This window comes from Schistocerca gregaria, chromosome 2 (genome assembly GCF_023897955.1).
Source record: "Schistocerca gregaria isolate iqSchGreg1 chromosome 2, iqSchGreg1.2, whole genome shotgun sequence".
NCBI classification, from domain to species: domain Eukaryota; kingdom Metazoa; phylum Arthropoda; class Insecta; order Orthoptera; family Acrididae; genus Schistocerca; species Schistocerca gregaria.
The window spans coordinates 419,524,035-419,550,836 of NC_064921.1; the positions used below are offsets into that span (position 1 = coordinate 419,524,035).

General features: G+C 40.1%; 1 protein-coding gene across 1 annotated transcript in view; it reads left to right on the forward strand.

Moving 5' to 3' along the window:
• The first annotated feature begins 1,275 nt into the window (after positions 1-1,275).
• LOC126323769 (MAP7 domain-containing protein 1-like) overlaps positions 1,276-26,802 on the forward strand; it is a 58,618-nt gene continuing 33,091 nt past the window's right edge. The window contains exons 1-4 of the mRNA XM_049994771.1: positions 1,276-1,581; positions 14,115-14,231; positions 15,582-15,681; positions 22,253-22,452. Of these exons, the coding sequence (XP_049850728.1) occupies positions 1,472-1,581; positions 14,115-14,231; positions 15,582-15,681; positions 22,253-22,452 (527 nt within the window). The 5' untranslated portion in view covers positions 1,276-1,471. The remainder of the gene's footprint in view (positions 1,582-14,114; positions 14,232-15,581; positions 15,682-22,252; positions 22,453-26,802) is intronic.

Genomic DNA, 26,802 nt, shown 5'->3' on the forward strand with positions numbered 1-26,802 from the left:
ACTGTGTGGTGTGCCTTTCTGGATGAGAGCGTAATTCGGCTGTACTCCTTCGAAGATGACGCCGGAAATACATTAATAGTGGGCAGTGGACGCTACTACAATGTGTTAAGAGTGTTTTTGTGGTTTGAAATGGATCACGTGAATGCTGAAGACGTTTGACTTCAATAAGATCTCAGAACCTATCACATATCGATTGCACCACTGGGTTTGTTAAGAGAGAAGTGCCCTGGCTGTGTCATTTCTCATAACAGTGACATGAATTAGCCACCCAGCTCTTGTTATTTTATGTAATGTGATTTCTTTTTGTGGGGGTTCCACAGGTAGCATACATAGCAACAATATGTAAAACTTGTATGATATTATGCTCTCAAAAGCTGCATTCTAGAAACATCCTTTACTATTCGTGTAGAACAGAACGTTTTCCCATATCAACAGTTAATCTTTAAGTCACGGTAATATTTTCACATCACAATTTTCAGTGAATCAATTCTTCACTGATAACCTAGTCACCGGAGAAAGTTCTGGTACGTTTTACAAAAACCATTATTCACCACGTTATTAACACACAACACGAATACCAATGGGGATCACCCACGTTCATGGTGAATCAAAATTTTGTTCCCGTGCTACGTTCCACCTATCAAGATATCTTCTACCCAGTATCAAAGCAGGCTAGAAATCCCATTTCATTTCGCCAGCATTGATCAGGTACTAATTACAAATCCCTTCGGAAATCTAAACCTGTCGTGATTCTCAGGACACCGTTATGTGGCTGGTTGCGTAAAATCTAAAGCTGAGTGACTGCAAGAAATTGTGAAACTATGTCATCGTTGATTTGCGAGTCTGTGATCTATTTTCCGCTGTCTCATTTCATACCATTCTTCTAATAAGTAGTTCAACATCCGCCTCTTAGACAAAAATGTGATAATAGCTTAGCAATTCTTTCCTAACCAACTCTTGAACTAATCGTAATCCACACATTGCCGGTAAAATCGAAGGAAATTGTTAATTTGCAAAAACGTTTTTTGTTTATTTGTTCGTGTTGCCTTTTAAACACTTCCCGCATCCTTCACCGCCTTCAAGACACATAACACGCTTTGTCGAAACTGATCTGTATGTGGTTTCATTGTTACATAGTAATCATTTTAATTCAGGTTCAACAATACCTGCCCCTTCCCTCTAAACTCACAGTCTGCTTAACCCTAGCTTAGAATATCATCTTCTTTAATGCACGTACCAGCCGCACTATATCACTTCCCTGATAATGCGGCTAATATCTCTGATCGGGCCTTCGTTAACAATGTCTGTGTTTCTTTACTCTTTGCTTTTTCTCTGAGAACACAAAATGTGTTAAGCTAAATTCCTGTAAATCTCTGTGTAGTTTTATTACATTTCGGAGCCGCATGTGGTAGAAAAAATTTAGCGTGTAATTATACAGAAGAAAATAAAAAATTTCAGTAATAAAAGCATCATGTCTGCATCTGGTGAAGCTGCGTCAGATTTGACTGACAAGTTTAAGGAAGTCGAAGTGACTGATAGCCCCTGTCAGGACCATGGCGACGCGCCCAGTGACTTTGAAAGGTATGTTAATTCGCTGTATCTTCCATACAATGTGTTCAGTTCCTGAATATTACTCAACGTCTTGGCTAACCACACACTTAAGTAACTGTCATCTCATTGTAACAAAACTGACACTGACTGACACTTGAAGCACTTACCTTCGCAAGTGTTTACTTTTGTTGTGTAGTTCTCTAGAATGCTTATGGCTCACATTTCATTGATAGAGACGGGAAACAAAGTAACAAATATCCAAGGTGCCGCGTCGCCATTTCATTTGAATTGGTACCTAGTACTCAGCACAAACGAAATGAACTGAAGCAAAAACATCAGCTGCGAATTTTTATAGTATAATAGTTACTTCATGTAACATTTTCAATGAAGATTCTTTATTATGGTACTTGCAACATGTATTATGTCACATTAGGACATTATGTAGAGAATTATTAGTATGCTGCTAGATATTTTATTTTTATATGTAAGCGTATTTTCGCTTTATTGCCTTCATCAGCACAGGTCCTGACTAATGTCAAATTTTCGTAAACTATTTGTCTGAAGAAGTTCAATGAGTTGACATTGCACGTATATTACAGTACTTTATTTTTATTATTTTGACAATCTCAGAGATTCAAGTCCGACAGATAGCTCTTTACTCAAAGCTCTTTGAATAAATATCTAGTTGTCAAACTTGAATTTCTACGACTGTCAAAATAATAAACAACGTATTATAATATACGTGCAACGTCAAACCATTGAAAGAACTTTAAAAAGTTACCGAAATAATATTACATCCAACAACGACGTACAGCTGTAATACCTTACTTGTCATACGTCCGTCTACATTGTCGTGACAACTACTGAGGAAGGCAATAAAGCCGAAATAAGTTTACATACAAAACCAAAATGGTCAAGCTGCAAATTGTCTGATTACTCTTTGCATAATTTCCAATTATATCCATCTGTAATAACGTAGTTGATCTATAAGATCATCACTCGCCATGAATGAGGAAATTATGTTGAGACGGTCAGAAATTCTTTCTGGCCATTCTTATTTGCTGTTCGTATCGTATACATAGCTAAACGTAAGTATTAGTCGGAAAGGGAGGAAAGTTTGTGACGAAAACAAGAGCTATGGCAGCGCCTTCTTTGAATAATACACAAACCCTTTTCGAATCTCCACAGGTGTGGTGTCACAGAGTTTTGTCGTAGTTCGGGAAAGGATTCCTTTCAATAAATTATTTTCGGATCTTGTCGCAACCTACAATTTTTTATGTACATAGCTCACGCGATCCTTGTGATAAAACGTTATCTGTCCAATGCAGTGATACCGTTTTCTGTGCTGTAATCACCTGTACTATATTTTTTTAAGTTTTTGGTGTTAAATAAGCGATATATTTACAGTAACACATTCTAAATTTCACTTATATATATCGAGTTAAGTTGGCGTCACAAATTTTTGCATGTTTATCAATTTTTCTCGCTGTTTCCCCTTCCGAAACATACATCTTCCTGCGACTGTTCCCATCGATCTTCCTATGCGTGTTTGTACACCGTGTTTTTTTATGCGCGACAGATTGTGACACCGTGTACTTCATACTGATGTTCTCATCCGGCAATTACAATGCCTCATTTTTTCATTTATTTGGCATCTGGGAATAGACATATGGATCCATCAATGTAAAAGTATTTAAACCAATATACGTAATACAAATACACCAGTATACAGTCTCAGAACAAACACACAAACACAACCACGCGCCCGCTCGTGTTGTAAAGTAGTTTAAACAGTATCATCTTAAGAAGAAATTTCCTGCACTTCAGTTGAAAATGACTCTAATAGAAGGTACCTTCGTAAGTTTTTGAGGTACATCAACACACCAAATAGACATCAGCAGAGAACAGCTCTTATTGATCAAATGTTGTAGTAGTGGTGTTTTATCTGTGAGAACAACTAAAGGCATTGGCAGTCGGTACCTTCTTTTACACTACAGTTGGATAATTGAGATGGAAATTAAGTAGGTGTTAACTCTGGAGGTGTGGACTCTCAGACCGTGCGAAATTTTTCGTACTCGCTCTCCAAGATCAATCCTAGCGGAATGTTTCCACAACCTCGCTATCCTCCTGAAATCACCAACCCCACAATGTTTTCTGTCAGTTGCATTATCGTCTTCTTTGTTTCTCGTTAACTCGTGTTACTGACGTATGTTGTGGTCTCTAGACCGCACCTCGTGATTTATGTACCTGTATTCTTCCGTATACTAAACAATGTGCTGTCACGAATGTGTCAGTTTTCAGTTTTTAGGACCTTAAGTCCGATGAAATTATTTGTTAGTGGATGGGAGAAGATGTCAGTGAAATATATCAAGAAAGAGCTGGAAATGACGACGATTTTACAATAGCCAGTGAGCACAGTTCTGCTAGCCGAGGGTCATTCAGAAGAAGAACGTCAGGACAATTGCGATGGGGTCCTCTGTTTCTCCAATAAGATGCTTAAAAGTACTAGTTAAAATCAGATGTTTTCTCTGCGATGATGAAGAAAACTGTGGGTCCCAGCACTGAATGTCACTTTTGCAGACCTTCTTTTTATACCCATCGAGGACAATTTTTAGGTTCAAGCTTAAACCCTATAATTTAATTTTATGTGAAAATTTTGCTGCAGAGAAACTGTAATTTTTCAGTTTGTAAAATTCGCTTCTCTAACAATTCGTTTATATGTAACACACAAAAAAACCTCATAAACGGTGTGATTAAAAGTAAATTCCTGCAGACCTAGTTTGTTGTGATAAGATTAACAATGAATATTTGAATAACACTTAAGTTATTCTAAAACTAAACGTTATTTAACTTAAATTAAAAATGTCAAATGATTTACACCTTAAATTTCGATTTAAGCTTAGAGCCCCCAGAGACGTCACCTCGTAGTACACGTTACAGAAAAGTCACCTCGTGAGTTAAGAGTTACACCGCAGTTGGATAATCGGATAGGAGCTGTGTACGTGTTTCCTGTATGAACCATCGCTAGAGATGCCTTGTAGTGACCTTGAATCTTCCGGTGGAGTGATGTTTCTCATCTCACAAGTTAAGTCATCAGAGAGATGCTCATTGAGATCCTAATGTGTTATTGTATATTATGCCAAAACACTAGAAAATCGCAGACCAGGTAAGGAAGTTTTGGGTCCTTCAGGCGTTCATTAACTTCACAACACATCTTGATCCATATCATTCATCACGAAGGAGTACCTTCAGGGACGTGAAATGAACTAAATTATATATTAATGGAAAGAATCAGAAACTTAAGTCTAATTTTGTGAAGTATACTAACAATCAGTTACACCCAGTGCTAACCTCCTCGCTTTGATAATGATAACAATTACTTCTAGACCGCTTTTGTTGCAGTATACGTTACCAGAAAAACAGCTGTTCTGAAACAACCTCAACTATTTCTCTTTCACTCCTCAGCTGCTGTTTTTACCTAATAAATAATCTAAGGGTTCATGCAACTTCACTCTGTCAGCTGTCTACATAAGGGTTAATTTAAAGCTTGTTTAATCTGAACGTTGGCGTTAACTGCAGTATGCATCGTCGACTCCAAATATTCCGATTGATTGTAGAAGACGTGGCTTATAAGATACTCATTTACTTTGATATTTAGAAAATTTGTTCAAAATATCCAGACGTGTACACGACATGCCGTAAATTGACAGATGAAACAATAAAATTAACTCAGTGTGAAATTGTTAAGAGAGAGACAAGGAAAGAAGACGTAGAAGATGATACTACCTCTGTTAAAGAAAATAGGTGCATCATAACCGATGATTCATGTGTAGCGTACTTCGTTAATAACGACTTTTTAAAACACTTCAAAGTTGGAACGCAATAACATTTAACGTTCTTAGCCACAAAATTAATACTTCATTACTTCAGGTTATTTTCCACACAGATTCGTGTATTGCATTGCAAGGACTCCATAAAGAGAGGTGACTCCACGGATGTCATTAACTATAGATCAGTCTCACACTTTACATTATTTGTCCAAACATTTTGAGAAGGTAATATAGTGAAGGGACTTACCTATTTTTGTAAGAATGAGGTACTTAGTCAGTCTTACTACGGATTCTTAAAGGGCACCTCAATTACAGTAGTCGATTGTATCTTCGCTGGGAAAATAACATGATCTTTAAGTTGCAGATCATCACCAGTGGGGGTCTTCAGTCACTTCCCGCGGCCTTTCATTGGTAGTCATCATATTCTAGTGGAGGATTCAAGTTTCTTAAGTACTTCGTTCAGCATATAACTGGTGTAGTTTCTACTTAAGAATCATGATAAAAAAACTTCCACTAGAAGTAATAAATAAGAGGTACTCCACATAATATTCACGCGAAGATAATGCAATAGGCGTTCTACAGTGGTTAATCATGAGCCCACTATTGTTCTTACTCTACTAAAATGCTTACGTTCAACTGTATTTATCATAAACAATGCCATCTTCAGGGACTAAGTGGTTAATCATGAGCCTTTTACCGTTCTTACTCCACTAAAATCCTTTTATTCGACTGCCTTTTTCATAAATAATGCCATCTTCAGGGACAAAGAAATCAGTAAATTAACATTTTGCATTTTTTTTTCATTCGCTGTTGCCCTGCGGTACAATATTTTGGAAAAACTCCCATTTGCAAATCAGCAAATTATGATGTGTGGGACTCATGTACTCAATGCTAAGTACAGCACACAGTACATTTTTCACTGATGAAAGTTGTCAACAATCCATATATACATTCATAAAAACATTCTATAAGAGAAAATTATCTGCACTTCCCTCTGTTGAACCAAATATTGCCACAAAAAGGAGTGAAATACACTAAGACCCTTTGACAATTTTACATCCAAGTAAAACGTTTGAGAGGCACCAGAACTTTTTTAAAATATAGATTATTGTCGTTTCCCCTTAGCACCATTTTATTGAACAACAGTAGTTTGCCGACTAGAATAATTTTAGAAACCATGAAACAGAAATGTTTCATTTAGCGGAAACTATGTTTCTGATGTTGCGGATACTGTTATCTGACTGGATCGTACAAAATTGACAATACTGTTATAGTTACTTCTTCTCGAATAAGCATTCCTGACAAATATCACCTCTGTGAGGACTCACACTCACAATGGAATCTGCAGTATCTTTTTTTACGTTATAATAGTTAGATACCGATCATAGGTATGGACCACTTAGTATTCGACTTAACTGCTCTACATATTGGAAATTGCATCAAGTACGTCATTCTTAACAATTGGACCTTCCTGAAGCTTGTGGGATTCCATTGAATACAGACTGATGGTCGTAACTGTATGGTCTCTGCTTGCCATATTTTAACCTCTATACATTTTATTTGGCATGTAGTGTACCCGTCATTCGTATTTTTGTTTTGCGAGGCTACTGTTTCCGACTGTTGACTGATCATTATACAGCTTCCACTGCTTATTCTCACATTTGTTAATGCCGTGCCACCTAGAACAGAGTGTATAATCTTTCTGGCTACAGCATTGCTTACTAAGAAGACTGTGACGTACGCATTAATAATACTGTAAGATCCAGCAAGATATCGGAACCGTTCCTACACCTTAAACCTTCACTTGACCCGAAGAAGGGATCGGTTGATAGGGCATATTCTTAGGCATCAAGGGATCACCAATTTGGTATTGGAGGGTAGTGTGGAGCGTAAAAATCGTAGAGGGAAACCAAGAGATGAATGCACTAAACAGATTCAGAAAGATGCACGTTGCAGTAGGTACTGGGAGATGAAGAAGCTTGCACAGGATAGAGTAGCATGGAGAGATGCATCCATCCAGTCTCTGGACTGAAGACCACAACAACAAAGCTTACAAAACACAACAGCTAAAGCGTTTCCATAACCTGTTGGTTTTCTGTGCTCTTCATAACGAACCATTCGACTTAAAGTAGATTGCTCGACATACAGTCATTTACAATCTGACATTTTGTTTGTTATTCCCTCCTGCCTCGGCTGGAAAGTTGTTACACATATATCAAGTCCTTCATGTGAGAGTACAGGGTTTTTAACAATATAGTTAACAGATATTCGTTCTGTTTTAATAGGGTTGAGGTAATCCGATGTAATTTAATTACATTGTCGGTGAACAAGCTTCCATACACGCCGACGTTTAACTGTTGTTGTTGTCGTAGTCTTCAGTCCTGAGACTGGTTTAATGCAGCTCTCCATGCTAATCTATACTGTGCAAGCTCCTTCATCTCCCAGTACCTACTGCAACCTACATCCTTCTGAATCTGCTTAGTGTATTCATCTCTTCGTCTCCCTCTACGATTTTTACCCTCCACGCTGCCCTCTAATGCTAAATTTGTGATTCCTTCATGCCCCAGGACATGTCCTACCAGCCGAACCCTTCTTCTAGTCAAGTTGTGCCACAAACTTCTCCTCTCCCCAATCCTATTCAATACCTCATCATTAGTTACATGATCTACCCACCTAATCTTCAACATTCTTCTGTAGCACCACATTTCGAAAGCTTCTATTCTCTTCTTCTCCAACTAGTTATCGTCCATGTTTCACTTCCATACATGGCTACGCTCCGTACAAATACTTTCAGAAACGACTTCCTGACACTTAAATCTATAATCGATGTTAACAAATTTCTCTTCTTCACAAACGCTTTCCTTGCCATTGCCAGTCTACATTTTATATCCTCTCTACCTCGACCATCATCAGTTATTTTGCTTCCCAAATAGCAAAACTCCTTTACTACTTTAAGTCTCTCATTTCCTAATCTAATTCCCTCAGCATCACCCGACTTAATTCGACTACATTCCATTATCCTTGTTTTGCTTTTGTTGATGTTCATCTTATATCCTCCTTTCAAGACACTGTCCATTCCATTCAACTGCTCTTCCAAGTCCTTTGCTGTCTCTGACACAATTACAATGTCATCGGCGAACCTCAAAGTTTTTATTTCTTCTCCATGGATTTTAATACCTACTCCGAATTTTTCTTTTGTTTCCTTTATTGCTTGCTCAATATACAGATTGAATAATATCGGGGAGAGGCTACAACCCTGTCTCACTCCCTTCCCAACCACTGCTTCCCTTTCATACCCCTCGACTCTTATAACTGCCATCAGGTTTCTGTACAAATTGTAAATAGCCTTTCGCTCCCTGTATTTTACCCCTGCCACCTTTAGAATTTGAAAGAGAGTATTCCAGTCAACGTTGTCAAAAGCTTTCTCTAAGTCTACAAATGCTAGAAACGTAGGTTTTCCTTTCCTTAATCTCTCTTCTAAGATAAGTCGTAAGGTCAGTATTGCCTCACATGTTCCAACATTTCTACGGAATCTAAACTGATCTTCCCCGAGGTCGGCTCCTATCAGTTTTTCCATTCGTCTGTAAATAATTCGTGTTAGTATTTTGCAGCTGTGACTTATTAAACTGATAGTTCGGTAATTTTCACATCTGTCAACACCTGCTTTCTTTGGGATTGGAATTATTATATTCTTCTTGAGGTCTGAGGGTATTTCGCCTGTCTCGTACATCTTGCTCACCAGAGGGAAGAGTTTTGTCAGGACTGGCTCTCCCAAGGCCGTCAGTAGTTCTAATGGAATGTTGTCTACTCCCGGGGCCTTGTTTCGACTCAGGTCTTTCAATGCTCTGTCAAACTCTTGACGCAGTATCGTATCTCCCATTTCATCTTCATCTACTTCCTCTTCCATTTCCATAATATTGATCGCAAGTACATCGCCCTTGTATAGACCCTCTATATACTCCTTCCACCTTTCTGCTTTTCCCTCTTTGCTTACAACCGGGTTGCCATCTGAGCTCTTGATATTCATACAAGTGGCTCTCTTTTCTCCAAAGGTCTTTTTAATTTTCCTGTAGGCTGTATCTATCTTACCCTACATCCTTACATTTGTCCTCTAGACATCCCTGCTTAGCCATTTTGCATTTCCTGTCGATCTCATTTTTGAGACGTTTGTATTCCTTTTTGCCTGCATCATTTACTGCATTGTTATGTTTTCTCCTTTTATCAATTAAATTCAATATTTCTTCTGTTACCCAAGGATTTCTACTAGCCGTCGTCTTTTTACCTACTTGATCCTCTGCTGCCTTCACTACTTCATCCCTCAGAGCTACCCATTCGTCTTCTACTCTATTTCTTTCCCCCATTCCTGTCAATTGTTCCCTTATGCTCTTCCTGAAACTCTGTACAACCTCTGGTTTAGTCAGTTTATCCAGGTCCCATCTCCTTAAATTCCCAACTTTTTTCAATTTCTTCAATTTTAATCTACAGTTCATAACCAATAGATTGTGGTCAGAGTCCACATCTGCCCCTGGAAATGTCCTACAATTTAAACCATGATTCCTAAATCTCTGTCTTACCATTATATAATCTATCTGATATCTTTTAGTATCTCCATGGTTCTTCCATGTATACAACCTTCTTTTATGATTCTTGAACCAAGTGTTAGCTATGATTAAGTTATGCTCTGTGCAAAATTCTAACAGATGGCTTCCTCTTTCATTTCTTAGCCCCAATCCATATTCACCTACTATGTTTCCTTCTCGCCCTCTTCCTACCACAGAATTCCAGTCACCCATGACTATTAAATTTTCGTCTCCCTTCACTACCGGAATAATTTCTTTTATCTCATCATACATTTCTTCAATTTCTTCATCATCTGCAGAGCTAGTTGGCATATAAACTTGTACTACTGTGGTAGGCGTGAGCTTCGTTTCTATCTTGGTCACTATAATACTTTCACTATGCTGTTTGTAGTAGCTTACCCGCACTCCTGTTTTTTTGTTCGTTATTAAACCTACTCCTGCATTACCCCTATTTGATTTTATTTTTATAACCCTGTATTCACCTGACCAAAAGTCTTGTTCCTCCTGCCACCGAACTTCACTAATTCCCACTATATCTAACTTTAACCTATCCATTTCCCTTTTTAAATTTTCTAACTTACCTACCCGATTAAGGGATCTGACATTCCACGCTCCGATCCGTAGAAGGCCAGTTTTCTTTCTCCTGATAACGACGTCCTCTTGAGTAGTCCCCGCCCGGAGATCCGAATGGGAGACTATTTTACCTCCGGAATATTTTACCCAAGAGGACGCCATCATCATTTAACCATACAGTAAAGCTGCATGCCCTCGGGAAATATTACGGCTGTAGTTTCCCCTTGCTTTCAGCCATTCGCAGTACCAGCACAGCAAGGCCATTTTGGTTATTGTTACAAGGCCAGATCAGTCAATCATCCAGACTGTTGCCCCTGCAACTACTGAAAAGGCTGCTGCCCCTCTTCAGAAACCACACATTTGTCTGGCCTCTCAACAGATATCCCTCCGTTGTGGTTGCACCTACGGTACGGCTATTGTGTCGTTGAGGCACGCAAGCCTCCCCACCAACGGCAAGGTCCATGGTTCATGAGGGGAGGGACGTTTAACTATCGGATGTAATTTCTAATGGTATTCTCCTTTTGCTCACTGTTAATGAATGTTATATATGGATCAGCATCAAATTAATTATCTCATTGCTCTCTTCCGTCTGCAGGTGTTGATTTTCTTCGTAGCTTGAGTCGGCGCTTGTCTTTGGTGCTTACGGTAAAGCTGTGTAACGTTCACCTGTAGTAATCAAAATTTCGTAACTGGTGATTGGCTCTCCCCTGGATTTCGTGTACCCTTCTGAGCTACAGTTTTTAATGATTCAAAATTTTCCATATCTTGACTAGATGTTATCCCTTCAGTGTCATGTTGATGAACTACTGCTGACTCATCGGTGGCTACATCATTTACTGATTCCAGCTGCAAACAAATAAGTGCCAATTGATAAGAGTAGTTCACTGTTAATGATACGATCCTCTCCATAAACGCCATAAGACTAGTAGATAAAAATTACAGTCCATCATTAATACCTGCAGATATTAACCTCCAAAGGGAATAATGGGACGAAATCCTCATATGTAAAAGTAACTTCGGAAATACCCAAAGAGTGTGTGATAGTGCTGTTATAGTTATAATTACAATAAATCTCCATAAATAAAAGGGAGTTTCCTAACTGAATGACTCATCATCGCCCATACCAAACCGCTAAGGATAGAAACTTGAAATTTGTAGAGGGTGTGGATCTTATACTATACGCGTTGTTCAAGAATTGATTTTTCGAAATTCCAATCCGTAGGGGATGAAGGTTGTTTGACAAATGTCACTGTTAAGGCAGTTTTGAAGCTAGACCTATGAAAAATGGTATTTGATTTCTAGGTCGGAAACAGAGAAATACGTGCTTCTGCACTTTTGGAAATAACGGGTGAAACCTTTTTTTTTAAATATTTCATTATCAAATAACTGCTAAAGTATTTTTAAAGCAACATTATGAAAATTGGTATTTGTTTTTCAGAGTTTTTTCCAAACTGAAACCCGTTTGGGGGGGGGGGGGTGTGAAGTAGGGAACGAGATGTTTATGAAAATATTTTATTATGAAAGTGTGTTTAAAGTGAAATCTACGAAAATTAAAAATTGGCTTCTGAGTTACAAATAAAAAAGTACCCCTATGAGTGGTGAAACAGAGGCTGAAAGTTTATACGGAAATATTTCACCGTGCAAGCATTTTTAAAGCTAGATATATGAAAAGTTGTATCTAGCTTCTTTGTTAGAAAGAAAAGTAGGCAAGTTGCTATTTTTGGAAAGTCAGCCCCTAAGCGGGTGGAATAGGGGATGAAACGTTTTATGAAAATATTTCATTACGAAAGCATTTTTAAATATAAATGTTTGAAAACTGGTGTTTGGCTTCTCGGTTAGAGATGAAAAAATATGTTTCACTGTTTTTGGAAATTCAACTACTAAGGGGGTGAAATAGAGTGAGACTGATTCACTGTCTCATCACCACTCAACCCAAACCGCAAAGGATAAAAACTTGAAGTGTGGATCTTATAGTGTAGGCATGGTTTAAGAAGGGATTGCCCTAAATTCCACTCCTAAGGGGGTGAAATAGAGGATGAAAGTCTTTTTGAAGGGATATCGCTCTTAAGGGAATTTTGAGGCTAGAACTACAAAAACTAGTGTTTGGTTTCTGAGCCACAAAATTTTTAAAAAATGCGCTTTTCAGCGTTTTTGGAAATTTAAACACTAAGGGGGTACAACAGTGGGCGAAAACGTTTTTGACAATAAGTAATTACAAAAGTACTACTAAAGGATTTTAAGGCTACATGTATGACAACTGATATTTGACTTCTCGGTTAGAGATAAAAAAAATACGTGTTTCAGTGTTTCTTGAAATTAACCCATAGTGGAGTGCAAAAGGAGATGAACATTTTTATGGAAATATTTAATTACAGTAAAAAAATTTACAGCTAAATTTATGAAAATGGTGTTTCATTTCTCTATTAGATATAAAGAAATCTTTGTTAGGAGTTGAAAGTTGTTATGAAAATATCTCCACAAAAACGCAAAAGACATGATTAACAAAATCTTTGGACTCTAACGACCAGAATCGCTTTTTGGTCAGAAGCACATTCGGAAAAGACCATGCTTATATATCCTCAATTATCGTGAAAGGCTTAGAATTAACTAATAGTCGCGGACACTAAGCTAGTATATATACAAATGATCTAGTGAATAACGTTGGAAGCATCGAACCATGATGTAGCTCACTACAAAGTTGCAAACCAGATACCTTCAGAGAAATGCAGTGTCGTGGGGAATGATAGTTGACCCTCAACCTGAATAAAATGTAACGTATTGACATAAATAGGCGGAAAGATCCATTCTTTCTCAATAACACGATTCGAGATAAATCAGGAGATGTAGAAACAACCGTACGATTAAACATCCATAGTTACCTAAAGAGGAGCGGCCACATAAAACTAGTGGGAAAACTAGATGGAGACGGAGACAAGTTAGAAGACTCCTAAGGAAATATTATTTATGATTTGACGTATAAAACACTAGCTCGGATGATTCTTCGGTATTGCTCGTCAATGAGAAACCGTTTCCGGGTAGGATTAATTGATGAGATAGGTAAGACCCCAGGAAAAATGGGACATTTCGCCAAGGGTTCGTTCATAAAGAACGAGAGCATTAAAGAAACGCTCATCAACTTCGGGAGACAGACGTTACAAGCGAGATATTGTGCATCATAGAGAGGTTTAGTGTTAAAATTCCGAGTGCTTAAGCTCAAAGAAGTGTCCAGTAACATAGTACCTCTTCTCACACACATCTCGCAAAATGATTTAGCTGTGGCACTCCCGCACGCTTCTTTGTCTCGTTAGCGAAGCTAGCACCTTTTATGACGTTGTTAGGCAGAAAAGTATCTGTATTTCAACATTTACAGTGCATTCTTTTGAGTATATATGTCTTCCCAATCAACTTTAAATAAAGCTCCTTCAATTCAACATAACTATGACATCAAAGATAAAACATTTTAGCACAATCCCATGTGAGAATAGTTCAGGAGGATATGTACATTTATCAGTTCTGCATATACTGTAATTAATTCCAAATTGTGCCTATGTTCCTAAACTGCTGTGTTTCTTTCTTTCAGGTCAACAAAAACGTTGATGGATCTCGAGGAAAAACTGAGGGAGTTGCAAGAAATGCAGTTAGCTACCACCGAGAAAAACAACGCTCTCCAGGAAGAAATACGACAACTTCATGAGAAGTAAGTTACGTCATATTTACAATGAAATTGTTCAAAACATAATTATGGAATTTTTCTATGCTAAGCTTCCGTCAGCTGCTGCTGACAACAGACAATATAAGTTTTAGTCGAAAAGCATAAAAAATATACTGTAATTAATTCACGTAGTTTTTAAAATAAGTGACAAATGTCTCATTTAATCCATGCAAACTTTTACCTTGCATCTATTACCCTTGGAAGTGATTGGATGCACAATATTCAAAGCTTAGGCTTGGTGATAGTCTTAAAAATAGTTATTTAAACCAATGACCTAAACAATTGCCGTACTAACACAGTCAGCGTTACATTGCTCCACATTAATACCAAATAACACTTTTCACATGTACCAGTCGTTATGCACATAATATCTTTTATTTTGTGGACATATACATTCATATTCTGGAATCACTGTAAGGTGTGCTGCTGTTTTTTACTGCTCGATTCTGGCACACAGCATCTAAAAAATCTCTGATTACATGTCCGTGTGCAATTTGCTTAATCTGGCTCTGAACTGAGACGTAAGATACGAGAGCATCATGATGAGTTCTTATTCTGATAATGAAAGATATGATTTTCAGGTCTAAAATTCGTTTCCTCTCTGGCGGCAATCCACTTTGTCTAACTTTTTTTTCAGTGACTAGATTTCCCCTCAGCTGAGTGATTTTGGAAGGTCTCTAAAATACATATCTACGACTGTCATAAACTCTACATTGGAAACAAACCATTCCCAGACACAAATTTCACTAGTTGTGTCATAAAGTTCTCAGTGGACGAATGATTGGAACAATCTTTCGTACTTCACTCAGGTTTGTCTATATGTTGTGAAGACCGTTACATTGTTATGTGGAACAGTATTTCTTTCCATTAGCAGTCCAGCCTTCAGTTCACATATTTTTTTAAAAAATTCATTTGGTTATGATACTTTGTGGAATGTTTGTTTCTTATTTCATTTGATTCTGATGACTTGTATAATGTTTCTGTTTGTGACATATTTAACAGAAATAATTTCTTTTGCATCCCTAAAAACATTGAGCTAGCCTTTTCTGGCATATAAAATCGATTCCATTTTTTTCCGCTACTTGAGTGAAGTGGGTCGGCTGAATAATTTTCACAGCAGCAAATTGATGAATAAAATCAGTCGGAGGTTTTAAAAATAGTCCAAACATTGTTAGGAATTTAATTTCGCATTTACACAAATACAGCAAAAACGTTTCCCCAAATTATTTCTTTGTGACCAAGAAACTCGTATTTTCTGTTATACTTTCAGTCAAATAGACGCTGAGCCAACAGCTACGTTTCGCAGTTTTACACTGTTATTTATTCCTGTTCCAGGAGGGAAGCTGATAAACAGAAGTATAAGACACTGTTTTTAGGACACGAAAAATATGCCCGCATGAGAGCAGAATATAAGGAAATGTCCAAGTTCATTAAGGTGAGTACTGTTTATTATACCTAAATCTAATGCAATGTTCCGCCATTATAAACGAAAGCAGAGAACGGTTCTCTGAGTGATAGATCAACGTACCAAGTAAACAACATGCGTGGATGTTTTATCGTCAACGGAGAACATGGCGTTGTCTCAGTGTCTCGTGAAAGACAACCCTTGTGGCGTAGCATAAATCTTAGGCGCGTAAGCTTACGTATTTCTCTGATGGTCTACATCTATTTAATTTATTGTCACACGTTTTTGACCTACCATCTGTTTTTTTTTTTTTAATTGCTCGCACTCAGTTTTACAATTATTTACTGGTCCGCAGCTCGTGGTCGTGTGGTAGCGTTCTCACTTTGCGCACCCGGGTTCCCGGGTTCGATTCCCGGCGGGATCAGGGATTTTCTCTGTCTCGTGATGACTGGGTGTTGTGTGATGTCCTTAGGTTAGTTAGGTTTAAGTAGTTCTAAGTTCTAGGGGACTGATGACCATAGATGTTAAGTTCCATACTGCTCAGAGCCATTTTTGAATTATTTACTGGTTAACAATACAGTTAACAGAACGGCATACAGTTATTTAGGTATTACGGATCTATAAATAGTCGTAAATCACGTAACGAAGCAGATGTAGCCTAAGTCTGTATAATACAATAAAACAAAGAAAAGAAAGGCTGACAAAATTTAAGATTTTTCTTCCTTTGTTATTTTTTCATTGTTGCATCCCCATATAACGTTATGCTTGTCTTTCAATAACTTCAAGCCATAACCACGGTGATGGTCCCTTGAAAACAAAAATATATACATGTATAAAATGATATAATCATTTAGACACTTCTTTTTATGATTGGTTTCAGCTGTATCAGATTGTGATCTTCATCGTTCGAGGCACAAGATGTGTTTCTAGACGGCGATGATATCTTCGCTCGCTAAATCCAACTACATCAGTGTCCAGCATAATGTCAATGAAGTCTTAAAATAGTAAAGATAAAAGTAATGAAAGAATGGATGAGGAGGCGGTGGGGATGGGAGACCCCAGAGTAATCATCCAGGAGTGTCACCACGGATTAATGGTGGAATCTTACACAGATCCGGTTCATCGCTTATAGTGCCTGCTATCAGTCCTATAGGTGTTCTTGTTTACCCAAATAAAGTGTTGGTATTTTAACATTCTGATTTTTGGGCAGCATGCGTATCACAATATATCACAGTTAAGTAACTGTTATTTTTTACTACTATCCAGGGGCACAGAGTCCTTTAATGTCAGTTCTCCGTGATGCTGAGGGCATCTGCGTCGTTGGTGACGTTGGACGAGAACTCCTTACTGGTTCTCTTGGCGATGACACGGAAATTGCTTGCTGCCGAGGGAGGCACAGCAGAAACAAGTGCTCATTCGTAACTCATCACACTACATGTGACAGAATAATACATTACTCATTGGTATATGCTTAGAAATGAGAAGGAAGAGTATGGATGAGGTGATCACGCTCTTCTACGACAGGAGGGACAGGGTTGTAGGAAGTATATGAAACACCGCTAAGCGACTGTCATACTGGATCACGCCTCGAAGGCGACAGTTTGTCGCAACTGTGAACTCATTTGCAACAAATCAGATGGGCACAGTTCGAAGTGGTCAAGGCACGTTTCATCTGCTGCGATGATGTTTGACAAAAAATTGTCAGATCAGCCTTGTAACCTGCAAGTAACTCCGCGCAGAATCCAGCAGGCACACACCTCTGAGTATCTCAACTGACAGAGAAGTGTGTCAGTGCCACCAACAGGGACACCCAGTTGAGAAGCGAGGTGTTCGGACTGCGATCCATCGATCGACTAGAATGAGTGTGTCCGCACGTTCCAACATTTCAGGAGTCACAGCTGTGTGCGGCCGGCCAGCACGCGATACATCGAACAGGTGGGCGCGACATCGTTGCGATGATGACAAACGCCTCGCCCAACGACTCATTGTGCTTTTGTTCACTGCCGGGTCTCAGTAGACATTCTGCAAGTGCCTATGAATATTACGATGCACTATTTTTCCACAGTAAACAAATAAATAAATAAATAAACCTCAGTGAAGCTATCTCGTAGGAAGACACCTCCGTTAAAAATGTCATTTTGAAGGCTATGTATAGCGCCGCCACCTAACCGAACTTCATGAAACTACAGGAGATGAAGCTCGAATGTTCTATGATGCCCCACAACAAATTCTGAATTTTTTTCAATCGAAATTGCCCGAGAAAAAAGGAGTATTGTATTACTTACTGAACGCTCCTCGTAATTTTGACTTATTTGTGGATTTGTAAATAAAAATGTTAATGCCCTGTGACGTTGCTGACTGGGATTGGCTGTTAAAAGATCAAATATTTTATTGTTTTGCAGTCACTGGACAAACTTTTTTTTTTTTTTTTTTTTTTTTTTTTTTTTTTTTTTTTTTTTTTGCAAAGTGTGAGCATTGTACATTAAGTGCAACTATTTCGTGTAGAATCTAATGTCGTGGTAGTGTTGTGGACAGTAGAGAGAGAACGGCAGTGGTAAAACCAGTTACGCAAAAATCATACTCGTCTATCATCAGGCTTATGGTCACCGTCACCGGTATGACATGTTCTCTGTGATTGTTGGGGAGAGGTTTCAAATTTACTCCAAGATATTGTAGCAGTTTGGTAGCAAGGAAAATAATGTCACCGGATATCCTCCACTTGTTGTCCACCAAGATTGTTACGAATTAATTCTGGCTGGGTCCAGCACCAGCTTACTGGTGTTCGTTAACGTCCTCGGCTATAAAGACGAATCACGCACTACAGTTAAATGTAGTGAATGACTGTTGGTTTATTCTCTAAATATATGCTGCACCCTTGTATTCTTTCACTCTTTGGTAAGCTTCTCTTGACGTGTAAAAATAAATTGTAGCTACAAAAAAGATCATCCGTATACTGTCATTGCTGATAGATATGTATAATCATCCTGGCAGAACTTGGCTGGTTACCTTTACATAGAACATAGAGGTTTTAAAAATGGTTTATACATTACGGTTGCTTATTTTCAAAACAGGACCTGAGTCTGAAAAGTGTATACTGGACTGCAAATCAAACCGAATCTCCATCTTTTACGGGAAATACTCTTACCACCTGAGATTTTCAGGTATATCTCACGAACTCGGCCATACTTAGAGGAGAAGGATCACGATTTAACTTCGTGTCGAATATGGGATTATTGTAAAGGAGAATATGTACGTCTGGGAACGTTTAGGGAAAGAAATCGACGCTGTCCTTCTTCAAAGGAAGAATCAGATCGCGGGATGGTCTGGGCTGCAACGACTAAAATAATTAGAAGTCGTTGGTAAAAAATCATATATTGTACTTAAATGGTGGTACAGTAGTCTTCATAGTCAGGATGAATATAATTACAAACAGAGAGCTATAGAGGCATCACATAGGCCATACTTTAACTAATCGCCTTGTTAGAGGTTGCTTCCTATCAGCTGAAGGCTATACTACACTCCAACTTGACGTCTCGAGCTAGAGTCGCTCAGCGCAAGGTAGAGACTTTCTGCAAGCCGCGGAGCGGCACTAGCAGCGCCAGGCTCGACTCGCTGGTCCAGCTATACTAGTACGGACCGCGGTCGGTAACTGCAACCCCTAACAAGTGTGGTATCGAACGTTGATACCACGCACAGAAAGTGATTACGAAATTCGAAACGACAGATTCTTTTGACGTGCCCTGTAGCAGAGCGTGCAAAACAAATGATCCGATGTTGGTAGAAGATGTGACCACAGCACTGCAGGAGAGGTCGAGCAGTGGTGTGCAAACGTGCAGTGCTTGGGTAACTGCCCGACGTTTGGACATGCCTATCAGCACGATGTTCAGAATTCTACGAAACATCCTGCATTGCTATCCGTGTTCAGGAGTTTCTTCATGCTGAACCGCCATTACGACAAACGTTTTCTCTAGAATTTCTTGCTCGCATGAAAGTGGGCAATGAATGGTCATGGAACCCTCTTTGTCAGTATGCAGAACTGCGGAATGCGGGCGACGGAAAATCCGCTCGCTTATCAATAGGTACCGCTTTATTCTGCAAAGATAACAGTGCAGTGCAGGTTGACAGAACCCGTATTTTTTAGAGGAAATGGGTCGTGTGGGTCCTGCTACCTGTGCCGTCTCTGGTAAACACTTTGAGAGTCATTTGCACACCAACGACGTCATTCCAACCCTTCAACAGCATGGATGTTTTGGTTTGACCACTTTGCACAGTCAGTGAAGCAGCCGCTGTAGAAACATTATCAACCGTCATAATTTTTGTGACGTTTACAAACTTTGCGGAATTGGAGGCACGCATTCTGAACGATACCCCTGACACTCCCATCTGTTGTGGAACAAATCTCTCGATTTCACCTTGTGATATGAAGCGGTGGACAGCATACTGAACATATCTTGCGACAGTTTCACTTCCGATTTAGTTGTTGCGTATTTTGCAGTTTTTGGCCTTAGGTCAATTAAAAACAGATTTCTCCCGTCCATTGCGGTACGACCTTGCTGCGGTGGTTGGACTTACCTAACTATGACTGACACCACTGTAGACTGCCGAACTTGGGCGGTCATGCACAGTGTACAGTACAACTTGCTACTCAGAGCGTTGCTGTCGTATTGCGATTCATCTGTCAATTGTAGCCGAAACCATTTACGTTATGACGCTACAGGGACATCTTCGTTACAGTTTTTTTACTTCCATAACGTTTCCCCCTTCTTCGATAATATTACGTCCAAATTTGACGTTATCTTGAGCATCAGCTATTTTTTTTTTTACAGCGTTTTGTAACTGAAACTTTAATTGCAGTCACCCTGTGTACACAGTTTCTTTCTGTAACAATCGACTTATCTTACTAAACCTTTAACATAAGATTGTAGCTCTTAATGAGTAAATTATTACAGTATTTTTTAAATTCGATCAATAAGAGTTTGAAATACTGCACATTAAATTTATGTACATTAAAAGCCGTTATACAGGCAACCTGGAACTGGGGCTCTGTCACGAGTTAGCCTTTTAGTAATGTTGATTGCTTCAGTGATTGTCTGTACTGTCTTGGCTGTCCAGTGTAACTAAAACAAAACAGCTTTGGCTACGGTCATCCTCTTACTGACAACAGCACGTTCGTCATCGAGTAGTCGGTTCAGTTCTCATTTTCTGTCTTTTGTTTTGTCTAAGTTTTTAGGCATTCCAAACAGCTGCTCATATTCCAGTCAGTACTGCAGTTACATCATCGATGGTGTAGTTGCACACTTACTTTTCAAACGTCGTTTCCTTCAACAGCCATTTATCCGATTGACTGCGTTGCTGTAGCGAATACGCAAGTAGCGCGACTGTGATGCGGGTATAGAAGCATGGACGTGTAGGCAAGGGATTTCGTTGTATTCGTGTCTTTCTGACGTGCGTGCGGTAAATGACGTAACGCGAACTATGGCGAGGTTTTTACCAAATCCGTCCAAACAGGACCAACGTGCTGTTACTCTTTTCTTCGCTGTCAGAGGACAAACACATCCATCGAAGAATGAAGAATATGTGTGGAGCAGCACATCTGTCGAAAATCACCGTTGTCGAGTGGTGCGCGCAGGGGTGCTGCTATTTCATCATAAAACATGTCCCCATATCGCTAATGTCGTGACGCAGAAATTACACCAACTCAAATGGGAGACACTCGATCACCCGCCCTAGAGCTCTGATCTCTCCTCATGCGATTATCACGCCTTCCGTCCCATAAAAAGGGTCGTGAAGAGTCGACGATTCCTGTGGAATGAGGATGTGCAACAGGCAGTTACAGACTTCTTCTTGCAGGGCAAGTTGTCTTACCAACCTTGTATCTTCAACCTAGTGCGCAGGTGGAATGATTGCCTCAACGTTCAATGCGATTTTTTCTAATTGGTATACCGATTTTGCATTTTACGGTTCCCGAACGAAAACTTTAATCGCCCCTATAGAAGAGAGAGTGACTATCTAGAATATTGTAAAAGTTGTAATAAACTTCTAGGTTCATGACCATGATAACCTGAATGATTGGATCCATGAAGGAAAAGGTCTAATGGCGTCGATTAAGATCTAATGGCGTCGAAGATCCGTCAACATCCAGGTCATTAGAGACGCAGCACAAGCTCGGATTTTATCTAGGATGGTGAGGGAAAACAGAGGTGTCCTTTCAAACGAACCATTCCTGCATTGGCCTCGAATGATTTGGAAAGATCACGGAAAACTTAAATCAGAATGGTCTAACGCGGATTTGAACCATCTCTTCCCCAGTGAGTCCATGTTGTGATAAGAAAAACACCCCAAAAGTATCAAGGAACTCCTCCGGCATGAACTACACCCGCCACACACTGGGGTTTAAAGGTCTCATCCGACCTTCGTTGTACTGGTCGCCTTACATCGTTGGAAAATAGCCAATTATTCTACACACCCGACAGTGCTCCAAAGCAACCAGCATGCTCATTTAAGGGTGTGATTAGTGTTTAGTCTAGTAAGCTTATAAATTTTCAGAAAAATGCTTTGTTAGCGAAAGCAAACTTAGTGGCCCGCCTGCCGTTTGCTACAGGCCCACAAGGAAGAGGTCGAGGCCGCCAAAGCCAAAATGGAGCAGCAGGAGGCGCCACAGCCGGAGTCGCAGCCGCAGTCACAGCCACCGCCGGCGCCCCCGCCACCTCCACAGCAGGAGTCGCCCCCACAGCAAACCGTGGAGCCTGTCGCCATAAAACGACACGCCATCCGCGGGGAACCCTGCCTCACGCTCACCAGGTACTCACTTCCTGTCTCAGCTCGTATCTGTTAATGTAAGATTTTACGTACCTTTATGCATCAGTTATGCCCGGCAAAATTTGGGACACAAGATAGTTTATGCTTCTGTCTGTCGTACATGAAATGTACCATGAAGTCCCGGTGAACACAAATCGTGAATGTAACACTCAGATTAAAGTACGATCGTTAGTTATTAATGCGCCTACTTCCATCGTAGTTTTAGGCTATTTTATTTTTGTAGCCGGATTTCGTACCTGTCACCACATTGTCACTTAAGCTAAAATATGAAAAATGGCGCGTATTCGCCATCAATTTACGAATACCGTAAACTCTGAAATGCATGTTTTCGTGTTTGTAGTCGTCTCCACATTGTTTTTCTGAGGTGAAGTTGCCTTTAAGAATGTCGGTACCTCTTTAAAAAAAATTGTTCTGTCTACTGTGTGTACCTGGCCAAAATTTGATTATCTTATATGTCAATTCGATCCCCTCAGACTCACCTCCCTACTTAATTAACTAAGGCCCAAGATATTCACAACACAAGCAGTCTCGTAAGACTGTCAGTAATGACGTTAATAAAGGTATTAGTAATAGCAGTATTAAGAATATTGACACTAAAAACAATGTGTTTTCTAAATGAGTTGATGTGGGCTGAAAATGTATAACTGTAGGAGAGACTGATGTATCTCGAGAATTGTGTACCTAGGAATACACGATGTTCTTTGGTACGCTCTTCAGTCTAGTGACTAATTTTAGATCACGTGAAAAAATGTCCACTAGAGGCCGCCACAAGCAGTTTCGAAATTTTCTTCAGTTTTTGTTGTTAGACATGAGGTTGCATGTTGCGTACACTTGTGTACAAAACGTATGGATAAAACCATCCTTCCCACAGTGTGTCTCTGCTAGGTAACATAGCTCGATCAATATTGGACCATACATAGTAAGAAATTCTACAGTAACTTAAAGAAATACACATCACAAACAAAAACCTCCTACCAACTCTAACCCCATCTTCCCCCCCCCCCTCTCCTCCTCAGGGCTCCCTCTCCCTTCCCCTTCCCTTCCCCTGAGCTGTTTTCCTCTCTCCTACATCCCTACCTTCTCGCGCCCCCCTTCTGTGTCTCTGCACTCCCTCCTGCCTTGTCCTTCCATGTCCATCTCCCGCCCCGCACATCTCCTGTCTCTTGGTGCGCCCCCTGATTCTCCTATTCTTTTCATCTCGCACCCACCCCGCTGCACCTTGCTCACCCCTCTTTTTCCCTTCTTTCAAGCCTCTCCTTCGACAGGTCCCTCCCGGCAGTTTTTATTCTTCGTCGTGTGTGCTTCATTTCTTACAGTGGTTTCACAAGTGTGTATTTTATTACTGTGCCCACTTTCAATGCGTGTGACTTCAGTGGATTTTATGTGCTCCACGGATCGCCAACAGTTTTTTAACTTTGTGTCGACTTTTTTAACTGTCCCACCATAAACGTCTCTGTGTCAGTTTATATTTTAACCCCCACTGTCTCCACTTATTCTGTTGTCATGTCCCCCTTTTTATCGCCTTTTTGTGTATAGTTTTCTCCTTTTATTCACTGTCATGTCACTGGGCTGAAGAGCGGTGGATTGTGCTGCTGCCAGCCCTCCCCTGCCCATATCGGGCAGGGGAATAAAATCACAATAAAGAAAAAAAAGCGACCTTTTACTTCAAGGCAATAACTATGCTGAAGTCACCACGATTTATGATGGTCTCCTGGACATTACAGAAGCTGGGACATGTTTCTTAATAGGGTATGTGATCACCATAGAGGGCAACGCATACTCTGCAACTTGTTCACGTGATGGACATAATGTGAGTAAGGAGTTCTTGTGGGAGGGCGTTCCATTCCTCCACCAGCGCAGCTGACAATTGCTGGATGATCGTTGGTGGATATAGGCGTGCTACAATACGCCTCCCCAACGAATGCCACACGTAATCGATGGCCTTAAGTAGGGTGAGTGAGCAGGCCAGTCCATCCACCGAATATCCTCTTGTTCCGAGAGCTGCCCCACCTGCGCTTTTTGGTGAGGGAGGGCATTGTCATCCATACAAATGAAGGGGCGATTGCACTCTCAAAAGATACACATGGTGTACAGTGTCACAATAACAGTGTCCTGTGAGTGTACCGTGTCCAAAGATTCGGAGTTCAGGACACTGTACTACATTATGCCTCCTCAGAACATAGCACACGGACCACCAAAACGAACATGTTCCACAATGTTCATGGGTGTATAAAGTGTTTCCACCTTTCGCCATATGAGAGTGCGCCCTGCATTGTCGAACATTATCGTTTTGGTGGCCCAGATATTATGGTGTCAGGAGGTGTAATATTACATGGGCATACTGTCCAAATCACTGTACAGTCACCTGTCAACATTATTGTGACATTGTACTCCTTCCGCTTGTGCTTTTTCTCAGTCGGTTCTGACTTTATTTTTACTGATGTTAACGCGCACCCACGTCGAACAGCGCAGGTGGAGGAGCTCTCTGAACGAGAGGATATTCGGTGAATGGACCAGCCTGCCCGATCCCCCATCTGATATCCGATCGAGCACGTTTGGAATGCGTTGGAGAGACGTACTGCAGAACGCTCACATGCATCGACGAGCATTTAGCAGTTATCAATTCCGCTGGTGTAGAAATAGGATGCTCACCACAAGAATTCCTTACGTACCTTGTGGCCATCATGGGAGCTCGTTGGAGAGCTTGCACTGAATTCCATGGTGTAGTGAAAGGATTTTAAGGTGCAAATTACGGTCAGAAAAGAGGGAGAAGGTTATCAAAATATATGAAAAGATGCAAAAAATGTTCTGATCAAAATTACTTAATTTTGATATAAATCATCTACACTATCTTCATTTGTCTCATTTACAGAGTTCTGTTATACTGGATTACACGCTATGTAAGCGTCACTTTGAAGTGGAAGATTTGAAATTTGTGGTAAGATCTTATGGGACCAAACTGCTGAGGTCGTCGGTCCCAAAGCTTACACACTACTTAATCTAACTTACTCTGACTTACGCTAAGGACAGCACACACAACCATGCCCGAGGAAGGACTCGAACCCCCGACGGGAGGAGCCGCGCGGACCATGACAAGACACCCCAGACTGCGAGGCTACCAAGCGCAGCCACCTTCGAATTAAATAGCTCCTTCTACTAAAGAGATACTTAGCTCTAAATTCACAAAAACCATGGAGCATGTCTTTTTCAGCAACTGTAAGGGAAGTTCAAAGTTGCAAAGGTTTCAAAAGGTTCAAATTTAATTCGAATTTGTCTTCAATGTATCGAACAAAGAATTCCATAATACTCGTCAACTTCTTCCACTGTTGCGCCTCCTCCATTCTTTCTTCGCACAAACTTTCAATCATATCAGGCAAATATTTGCAGCCATAAGCTGCTAAAAGTTCCAAATCTCGGGCTTAATTTTACACAAAAGAAGACGACTGAAATTTGGACACTTCAACTGCATTTGGTGTAGCTCTCATAAGGCCTTGCATGGTGCAGGTGGTTGGTGATGAGGAACACTGAAGGAAATGGCTGTTAGTCTGCTCAACACCCCACTAGCAAAGAAGTGAGTCCACAGAGAAACCCCAGGTCTACATACTGGTCTTGCATATTGTTGTGTACGTGAAAGGAGCCTCACCGAATATTGCAACGTTTGATGATAATTACAGAGATATGAATTGCAATAGTGCATACCCTGGGCAATGTCAGAGTCCAACTCAGAATGACCTGGCGACTGATCCTTTCATACCAAAAGGAGTTCACTAATTATTGGGCCTGCTTGATGGCTGCCGCCTCCACTGAGTCTAGGACACATATAAAGTGTCTGATTTTGTCAAAGTTTTCGCACAAGAAAACTGCGCCTCTTATTCAAGTACCCGACTTGTAATGTCAGGGAACTGTGAAAGATGGAGTCCTGTTAATAATTGACGTAAAACTTGACAGTTGGGAGCGTTTACCAGAATCTTCTTCAGATCAGTAATGAAGTCATTTACCCTGCGGTAATTTTCCCTGATATTTTCCCAATTGTGTTGTAGATCATGTGCAATACATGTGACATGGTGGAGGTTAGGGTCTTCAAGTGTTGGAAAGCCGAAGGCATATCAGGTGCTATTCAAAATTTTTGGGACTGGTGCTGCCGTCTGTTGAAAATCGTACCTTTGGACTAGTGATCACCATCACCCTCGAAGTAGTTCCCAACCACACGTACACATTGGTCCCAGCGCTTCTGCCATTGGTCAAACATTTTCTGAAAGTCCTGTTGTTTGAGGGTGTTTCTCACCGCCAGCAATGCTTCTTGAATCCTCTCTAAAGTGTCGAATCGACGGC